The 9,848-nt window shown below is 47.9% G+C and overlaps 1 protein-coding gene across 3 annotated transcripts; it reads left to right on the top strand.

Moving 5' to 3' along the window:
- The first annotated feature begins 6,687 nt into the window (after positions 1-6,687).
- Positions 6,688-8,833, top strand: LOC125553223 (MEIOTIC F-BOX protein MOF-like). Of its 3 annotated transcripts, none has more exons than XM_048717020.1 (3): positions 6,688-7,809; positions 7,900-8,088; positions 8,470-8,833. In XM_048717020.1, the coding sequence occupies exons 1-3, from the start codon at positions 6,850-6,852 to the stop codon at positions 8,635-8,637; spliced, it is 1,317 nt and encodes a 438-aa protein (XP_048572977.1). In that variant the 5' UTR covers positions 6,688-6,849; the 3' UTR covers positions 8,638-8,833. The 3 variants fall into 3 exon arrangements, with proteins under 3 accessions (XP_048572977.1, XP_048572978.1, XP_048572979.1); XM_048717021.1 differs by having other exon boundaries at positions 7,900-8,067; XM_048717022.1 differs by lacking the exon at positions 7,900-8,088.
- Positions 8,834-9,848: the final 1,015 nt, after the last annotated feature.

Here is a 9,848-nt window from a genome sequence, read left to right on the forward strand (position 1 = left end):
CACGGGCGCAAACGTCACCGTGAAAAATGAGCCATGGGTACTGGCTTCCCAAGTGGACCAATGCTTCTTCATTACCGACCCGTCAAAGCCCAGTCGTGTTGTCGTGAGGAGAGGCAAAAGGAAGATCATCGGAATGGATGGAGTAGCCAATGAGCAAGACTTTGACAAGTACGGCGACCCGAAGATCGAACATGACGACGACGATGAAGTAGCAGCACACACCACAAGAAGAAGCAGGACCACCCTACCCAAAGGACGTCCGTTCCACAGAAGAACTCCATTTGCGAAAAAGAGGGCAAGAAGATTGTGAACAGATAGCTAGCTAAGATCAATTGTATTTAAATCGTAGTCTTCATTTTTTGATTGTATTTCATGGGCACTTTTTGATATCATGAATATTTTTAAATTTCATGGGCACTTTTTGAATTCATGAGGACACTTGATCTCGATCCCCCTCCATCTCGATCTCGATTCCCCCTCCATCTCGATCTCGATCCCCCTCCATCTCGATTCCACCCGTACCCTCCCCTGCTAGCTCCACCACCGCCGACGACCCACCGCAACCCTCCCCCCCTCCACCCCCCCCGCCGAGCACCCGGCCCCCCGCACCCTCCCCCGCTCCACCGCCGCCAACGGGCACCCCCGCACCCTCCCTCGCTCCACCGCTGCCGCCGATGATATTTTCAAGTAACAAATTTGAACATATTTTTAAAAAAATTATTACTGTTTTTATAAAAAAAATATTACTGTTATGATTTAAACAAGTTTGAACATATTTAAACACAAATAAATATCAAAAACAGCATTTAAAATGCATAAAAAATATTGGGGAGCCTGGGAATCGAACCCAAGACCCCCTAGTGTGTGTGCTGCGTGCTGACCAGTCGGGCTAGTGGGTGGGTTCTATTGTAGATAGGGTTAGGCTGTAGATATGGTGAGTGGGCTAGATTAAAACAAAATTCTAATGGCGCACCGAGGGGAGGTGCGCCATTAGAATAGTCGTACTCATGGCGCATCGAGGGGAGGTGCGCCATTAGAACCCTCCCCCCACTCCACCTACTGCCCTCGCCAGACACTTCGTCCTTCCTATCCCTCCACCACGCCGCTCCCTCCCTCGTCCCTCCCTCCACCGCGCCGTCGCTGCTGCCCCGACCCACGGCGCCGCAGCCGCCCACGCGCCCCCGCCGTCTCCCTCTCCCCTTCCTCCCCCTCGAGCGCCGCCTCCCCCTACGTGCGCCGCCTCCCGACCCACGACGCCGACGCCGCGCCTCCTCATCGCGCACGGGGCGCTCTTCCTCGTGCTCTCCTCACCAACCACGACGCTGGCCACCTGCTCCTCACCAACCACGACGCCAGCCACCTGCTCCGTCGTCTCTGGCAGAGGTTACTCCACCTAGCTACAACACTCATGCGCTTGGCGGCTAGGGTTTGCCTCCAGCCCCTCCCCTCACCCATCAACGAGAGGAGCATCCGGTGCCCCCGCCCTCGAGTTCGTCGACGACGCCGTCCTCCAGCCGCTGCCGCTGTCCTCCCGCCCAGGTACCTCTCCTCCTTCCTCCTTCCTCCCTCTCTTGTGTTCCTAGGTTCCTAGGTTCCTAGGTTCAGATTTGTGCACTGTAGATGATATTCCACCGTGAACTTACTGCTTCTACTGCTTCTACTCCATCTTTACGCTATGAGAAATGACTGTCATCGAAAGCTTGCTTTGTGATTGAGTAATCTGCTAGTATAATTGTGTGATTGAGTAATCTGCTAGTATAATTGGTGATGTTGCAAATAGAAGTAGAGTACTGCTTGTTGTACTTGTGATCTTGCAAATAGGACTTGGAGTAATTTAACTTAACTGGAGTAATTTGTTGCATCTGTTGTAGGTGGTCTAGTGCTGCCCATCTACTGCCCATTTCCTCGGGTACCGGAGTTGGAGTTTAGTGTACTGGACACTTTCATAGATTGCTAGGGTACTTCCTCTCCTTTCTCTCCTTTAGTGTACTAGAAACTTCCATAAATTTCATAAACTTCATATAAAATTTTTATTCACTGCTGCTGATGTACTACTTGTGATGCTGCTGTTGCTGCACTACTTGTGATGCTGCTGCTACTTGGCTAAATTTTATTCACTGCTGCTGATGTACTACTTGTGATGCTGCTGCTGCTGCTGCACTACTTGTGATGCTGCTGCTACTTGTGATTTTGTCAACTTGTGATGCTGCTGCTACTTGTGATCTTCTGAAATGACCCCTTTCTCCTGAAATGTTGATTAATTTCCGTTTCGGTTGAGAATGGGGCACTCCTAGGTCAAGAAAATTAGCAAAGGTCATGCCCAATTTTCTTGACCTAGAAGGTGCCTGATTCTCAACCGAAACAAAAATTAATCAACATTTATAGTTTGACCTAGAAGATGCCCAATTTGTTAACTCTAGTTCAGGTGTTGAATGTTAATATGAGTGTGTGTGATGGTGACTGAACAGATAAATCATGTCTCCCAACATTTTCAGCTAAGTGGACTCTCACACACACACTATCTAGCTTTACACTTAAGCAGTGGCGAGATCTGTTCCCTCCACACAATGTGCAACAAGCAAGCAGGTGGATCTAGGTAGCTTGGCTAGATTAGCTATGAGCCAATGTGGTCAAGTCAAAAGAGATGATGCAGATGGATGGATAGATGGATGGATGGGGATGCAGCACCACTCCACCACCTTCACTTGTCTAGCTTGTGGTTTACCCCTCACTCTCTCATGCACCAGAAGAATATGATACATACATCCACTTTGATAAACTAAAACTAGTAAGAGAAGCAGGGCAAAAAATAATTTTTGTATTTATTTTAGATCACATACACAAAATAACCTACCAGCAATACAAATCTAGTTTCAGAAACATGTGATACATACATCCACTTTGATAAGCTAAAACTAGTAAGAGCAACAGGGCAAAAAATAAATCTATGTACGATATAGGGGTGCTATAGCTATATCCTCCATCCCGTCCCACCGGAGCAAGCAAACCTACAAGCTGCTCCTCATGTTTTTCCCTCTATTAGTAGACTGGAACTTCCCAATGCTGGCTAGTTTGCACCCCTCTACAAGTTGCTACTGCTTCCGAATAACCTAACAGCCATCGAAATCTAGTTTGAATCAGAAAAATGTGAGAAAACCCATCGATTGAGGTGGACAACTAGTTGTAGATGAGGAAGGGCATTTGAGGCCCCATCGAGTCTATGAAGATGTGATGGGTCCTGATATATTGACTTGCGGACTTATTTTTTCCTAGACTACCTCGGTGTAGACAAACCCTAAATGATGAGACCATGATCTTGTTCCTTGACAATAACCAACTTTTTGACCATACTTTTTTCCTATTTAGAGCGAAACATGGCCCACAACGATGAGGCCGGTGGTTCGGGCGGCAAGCAATTCTGGGAGCTGTCCCAGGAGATGGAGGAACAACCTCGCCGCTATGAGGACGCTGCGGAAGACACCGATCCTGATTACACAACCCCTAGTGGCGTCGGGGATGACACCACTGATGGTGCCGCTGAGGATGCCACCACTGATGATGGCGGCGCACACACAGATGGCAGCCAACCAAAGAAGCAAAGGAAGGACCGGCGCCCGAATGCGCTCCGCACCGTCAAGGAGGAATTCACTCAAGTGGACTCCGACGGGAATCCAACAGAGCCCAAACATATAGTCAAGGGGTACTCGGTTCAGCTCGGGTGCATTCTCCGGAGCACCGTCTCGATCAACACCGAGAACCTTAGGCATAAGGACCGAGGGAATTTGCACAACCTCCTCTTCACGAAGCTGCATGAACGATACAAGCTCCTCTTCCTCAGATATCAACCGTCCAACAGTGAGATAGATGAAATGCTACAAATGCAGGGTGACAACGACCGCGATTTCATGACCATCACGACAGACGGCGGCTTCATCCACGTTCCTGTTCGATGAGTCGAGTCGAAAGTAGTGATGTGTAGTTCTGAAACATTGATTGGCTCATGTTGTAATTATACTTTAATGAATTCGTATGTCTCTTTGGTTTGGACAGTCGTTCAACTTAGATGTAATCGATGCTATTTATTAGTAGGACCATGAATCGTGCTATTAATGTCTTGTTTTTCTCTTCCAATCCTTTTGTTGCATACTTACATATTGCTTATGTATTGTCTGTTGTTTGGCTTGTGCATTGAGATGCCGTCGTATGTCGTGTACAAGGGTAAGGTTCCTGGAGTCTACAACGACTGGGAGGAGTGTCGGAGACAGGTTCACCATTTCAGCGGTAACAGTTACAAAGGGTACACCACTAGGGTGGAGGCCGAATGTAGATACGCCCGCTATCTAGAGGGAGAGAGGAGGGAGCGTTGGAGGAACCGGATGAAGACCAGTTTGATCGTGATGATGCTCATCGTGATGACCACAGCTCTCTTCTATGTGAAGGTAGTTTAGATGATCGATATCGACTTGTAATGTGAAGGCAAACTCGATACTCGCGGTCTTGAGACTTGTAATGTTTTATCTTTGTTCGGTCTTTTGAATTCGGAGACTAATATGATGAATTGTATTCGGAGACTAATCTTCTATTGTATTCGATGAATCTGATGTTGCTGTGTGCTGCTGTCTATATTCTGTCCAATAATATATTTTGTAACCTGTGCAAAAATCAGAAAAGCAAAAAAAAAACTTAATATTCATACTAATGGCGCACCACATAAGACACTAATGGCGCACTGTGATCATCACACTAATGGCGCATTAACTGCTGGTGCGCCATTAGAATGCCAAAGCACATGGGTACATATGGCCCCCTGGGAGGCATTCTAATGGCGCACTGCAGGCTATACTAATGGCGCACTACGTGGTGCGCCATTAGAACACCAGATACTAATGGCGCACCGGTGGTGCGCCATTAGAATTTAATTCTAATGGCGTGATGCCAGTGGCGCACCGGTAGTGCGCCATTAGAAGGCAAATACGGTGCGTCACTAGCATGCCTTTTCCTAGTGGTGTTTCCATGTTTGGACTTTGGATGCTTCTGGCGTAATCGTTTTCTTTAATTAATACAATGTGATATTTGGGCTAAAAAACGAGGTAACTCCCAACCAGAAACAACAGGCCGGTACTAAATAACACAAACCCTTTCTCCTCCCGGTTCATCAAAAAAGAATCCTCCTCCCCAATTTCTGTCGTCTCCTTGCAAATAAATGTGGGCTCCACCCCTGTCTCTGATGGCATACAAGAACATCAAAAGTGGTTGCTTAGGGCATCTCCAATGCCCTCAAACCATCCGCATCTGTCCGGACCGAGTTGTCCGGACGTGTTTTGTCATCCAACATGGTATACCGTGAAGCTTTGCACGGTCCGGACACCAGCCATGTTCGACTCCAACGCCCCGCCCCATTGAAATCCCGCTCTTGGTCCCCCTTTCTTCTACTCCACCCTTGCCCCCCTTCTTTTCATCCGCACCCTCAGCGTCCGCCGCCGCCGCCGTTGTACCTCTTCGGCCACCACCCAGGCATCCTTGGACATCCAAAGACCCCACCCACATGATTGCGGCCTTGGACTACGCCGTTGTTCACACAGGAATCCCTCCACAGCTAGGTACCCTCCGCACTCCTGCTGACGTGGCGGAGAACGCGACTGGCAGGTGTTCGTTTAAATGCCATTGAGTTTTTTTAACTTATTGCTTTCTAGAGAAGCACGGCAGCGGGATACTCAGTGTTTGAGGATGACTTGATGTGTGATGCGTGGTTGGCCATTTTTGAGGACTTTGTAGGCATGAACAAGGGCTTGGCCTTTTGACAAAGCTTCCTTGCTTCATTTCATGAACAAAAGGACTTCGTGCCCTACGACATGCACGTTATCCATGCACGCAATATGAAGTAGCTAACACATTGGTGGTACACCATCTGCAACTTCGTCGTGAAGTTTTAGGGTGCGATTCACCAAGTGAAGACAAGGTGGCCATTAGGCTTGTCAACCATGGAGATCGTAAGTGTTGCTTTCTGTTACTCTACATGTTGGTTAATTTTATTCATTCACTCAATGTTCTTGTACATGTTTTATAGCCTACACGTGCTGCCATGATATACTACAGAACCGAGGGCAGGCCATTCACGCACATACATTGTTGGATGGAGTTTAAGGGGCAGTTTGTGTGGGATGATATGTGTTGGTTCTGGCTTTAGTATCGTTGAATTTAGAATAGATGATTTTAAAAACTTGTTGAACACAGGGTTATCTCCTTGAATTTAGACTATTGTTGTATTGAGTGTTTCAGGCATGGTTTAGTTAAAGGAACGAAACATCGTCCGTTTTATGTAAATTATATGTTTAAACTTTGCTGAATTCCATCATGTTTGATGAAATTCGTCCGGATTGTTGGAATCCGTTTTGAAATGTATGCGGATATGGTTGGAGGCCCAGCTTCCACACTAGTGCCTACGGACTGATCTCCATCGGCCCACAGATGAATACAGTGTCTGGTTTGAGAGTCAGCATTGAAGAAGCCTAAGCGAAGAAGATAGCAGCTGCAGGTCGGCAAGTCGGTTTAGTTAGAAAAAAATTCAGAGCATGATGGCAGCACTGATGTAAGCAAGTAATTGACGTCAGCCTATGCGTACTATAGTCGGTTTAGCTTCCTATTTAAGGGCGATGCCCATCGTTGTAACCTCAAGCATTCAGCTAGCTTCAGTACAAGGAAAGAATGGATCAGTCTCATGTAGTACTAGTACTCCAGTTCATATGTCCTCCTCGTCTGTTCCTAGGCATCCGTGGTGCTAGTTTGGGCTAACAATAACCGTCTCGTCTACACGACCACTACTGCAGCAATCCATCCAGAACACCGAAAATGGATGGAGCAAGGCGCTCCACAGATGCCTCCGACGAGCAAGAGCCGAAGCGTCCGTGCCTTGCAGTTGCAGGCGGCCGCAATGGTGGTGCAGGCGGGGCCGGCGGCAGTGATGCGGGTGACGACGACAGCCACGGCGATGCGGGTGGGGGCGGCGGCGTTGGCCATGCCGCCGACGACCCGCCGCCGACGCTGAGCACCTTGGGGGACGACGTCCTCCGCGCCATCCTGTCGCGCCTCGAGTCGTCCCGGCAGACGGTGCGGATGTGCGTGCTGTCCAGGAGTTGGAGGCACCTCTGGCGCTCCGTGCCGTCCATCCACATCGACCGGCGGGAGTTCGGTAGCGACCACGAGCTGCAGAGCTTCACCGACTTCCTCCTGGACCACCATAACAACCTTGTGCTCCTGGATGCGTTCCGGCTGCTGCTAAGCTCTCAAGATCTCCGCCTACCGGCCAGCGATTGGGTCCGTCGCGTCATCAACCAAGATGATACACCGCCTCACCAGCTCAAAAGGTTGCACCTTTGCAACGTGCACCTGGACATGGATTTTGCGAGCCACATCAGTGACGACAGGTGCCCAGCGCTGGAGGACGTGCGACTGGAAAACTGCAGTTACTTGACGGCCCGGTATGAGATCACCTCCTTCTCACTCAAGAAATTGGTTGTGGATGGTTTATACATGGTGCAAGATGACGAAAGTGATGATGATGAGGATGAGATTTTCAAGTTGATTATAAGGGCTCCTGCTCTTGTTTCTCTCCGCTTGGCCGGAGAGCTTGATCACATTGTTGATATCAATGAACCACATACCATGCCGTCTCTTGTCGATGCGTCGGTTCATCTGCCCGTGATGACTGACGAGGAGCTCAACAACGTTGAAGAAAACGATGCCACTGCGCACCAATCGGTTCTTGGCGTGCTGCTTAATGTGACAACTTTGACCCTGTCGCATTGCAGGGTATGTTCTTCTTGGCATCCTTTTTATTCCGTTTGCATCTCCTTTATCTAGAGCTATTTAAAGACCGGGAACTGGATGTCTGGTTTTCAGTTGCTGTTCCAACCTGAGGATTCTGTGGAACTTCAGCTTCTTGTATTCCAGAACCTAAGAACCTTGTTCCTGGACGAGTGTTACATTGTTGGCGAGGACTTCGTGGGGCTGAAGCCTTACCTGCAGAAGTCACCTAACCTGGAGAAGCTCATTTTGCGCTGTAGCAAGGTGCAACCAGGGTACTCTTTGGTTGGTATACTAACCTTAGTCATTATATATTTTGGCACAAAAAAGTCATTATTTACCACACTTTGTTTGGCATACATGTACATGTTTAAAGGTTAAGTTATCAACCCCGCAAAAACGAGAGGTTAAGCTATCAAAATAGATTCCACACTTTGCCACATTTGAGAGAATCATACCACACTTTTCTAAGCCTATGACACGTGAGAAAACAATGTTGCTACCAGCAGTGTGGCTGTAAACCAGACAAGTGACAAACCCGTTAAAATTTGTGGTGTGGAGAAGTCTGGCAACTTTAGTATACCAACAAACATGCGCTACTTCTTTCATCTATTTTTTCCACAACTCAATTTTGTCTGCAATATTAATCCTCCATGCTGTCAACAGAACTGGTATTTCGGAGACGACCTGGTGGATTTCATGTGCGAGAACCTTATGCTTACTCAAATTATATACCAGCATGATGATGATGCTGCCCCCCTATTGGTCGCGTTTTTGCTGAGCATTTCAAGGAGCTTGCCGAACAACAAGATTGAACTCATTAGAGTCGAATAGCAACGCCATGTTTTTGTATCATGTTTGCCTTTTACTAGTAGCTAGCACGGGAGTTATTGTGTGTGAAACATCTTTGGTTTTTGACCCATATTGGCATGTACGTATTGTTGTGGTATTTTGATTTTCAACACAAATTGGCATGTATTGTTATGGTATTTGCAAGAACACTATGACATGATCAATTTTTCTGTCTGCACATAGTACCAGATTGGTAAGCTAAATGAAAGTTTACATCGTGATTAATGGTCAGTGGTTTATACGTGAGTTAGCAGGTTGTACGTGGTATCAATACGTGAAAATAAAGTTTCACCCTAAGTCAGTTGGTCGTTTACACACGGTATTTGATAGGTGTGCAAAATAATGTGTCGAGCCAACTTTATAAACAAGCACTAGTAGAAAACAGGGCTTTGGTCCAGGCCGGGTCAGCCCATTAGTCCCGGTTCAGTCCAGAACCGGGACCAATGTGGGCATTGGTCCCGGTTCGTGAGCCCAGGGGGCCGGCCGGGCCACGTGGGCCATTGGTCCCGGTTCATCTGGAACTTTTGGTCCCGGTTGGTGGGATGAACCGGGACCAATGGGCCTCGCTCCTGGCCCACCACCATTGGTCCCGGTTGGTGGCTTGAACCGGGACCAAAGGCTCCCCTTTAGTCCCGGCTCACGTCACCAACCGGGACCAATGAGGTGCCTATATATACCCCTCGCTCGCGAGCAGAGCACCCAAGTGCTCTGTTTTTCTCTGGCCGAGGGGGAGAGGGCTTGGTGGTGCTCTAGCTCACCTCCTATGCACACAAGGTGTTCGATGGAATGCCCGAGCCACACTACTTAAGCTTTCTCCTCTCCAAGCTCGACCTCCAAGCTCCATTTTCCATAATATTTGTCTAGGTTTAGCGGTCCGTCACGCCCCGTCCCCGTCTTCACCGCCGTCGATCACCCGTGCCGAGCTCATCACCAGCACCACCGTGGTGAGCCTCTTGTTCTTATCTTCTTTCTGAAAGGAAAAATATTCTTACTTGTATGTTTACATAGATACTTGTATTATTTTCTTACTTTTATTATTGCATCTTATATAGTGCGATGGTTTTGGTTCCGCCCCCGTCGGCCCTCGTCTTGTCTATGATTCGGATGTGGTATATATATTATCTTTATAACTATTAGTTCATTTATTCTTTATGAAAATTATGCCGACCAACGTGACATAGATTTTATTTATG

The sequence above is a fragment of the Triticum urartu genome, chromosome 4 (assembly GCF_003073215.2).
Source record: "Triticum urartu cultivar G1812 chromosome 4, Tu2.1, whole genome shotgun sequence".
Lineage (NCBI taxonomy): Eukaryota > Viridiplantae > Streptophyta > Magnoliopsida > Poales > Poaceae > Triticum > Triticum urartu.

What these genes read in the sequence shown, in the direction of transcription:
- LOC125553223 (XM_048717020.1), top strand. Translation starts at nt 6,850, where the DNA reads ATGGATGGAGCAAGGCGCTCCACAGATGCCTCCGACGAGCAAGAGCCG. An exon ending in TGACCCTGTCGCATTGCAGG is followed by an intron (nt 7,810 to 7,899) that starts GTATGTTCTTCT and finishes TCTGGTTTTCAG; the next exon opens with TTGCTGTTCCAACCTGAGGA. An exon ending in TGCAACCAGGGTACTCTTTG is followed by an intron (nt 8,089 to 8,469) that starts GTTGGTATACTA and finishes TGCTGTCAACAG; the next exon opens with AACTGGTATTTCGGAGACGA.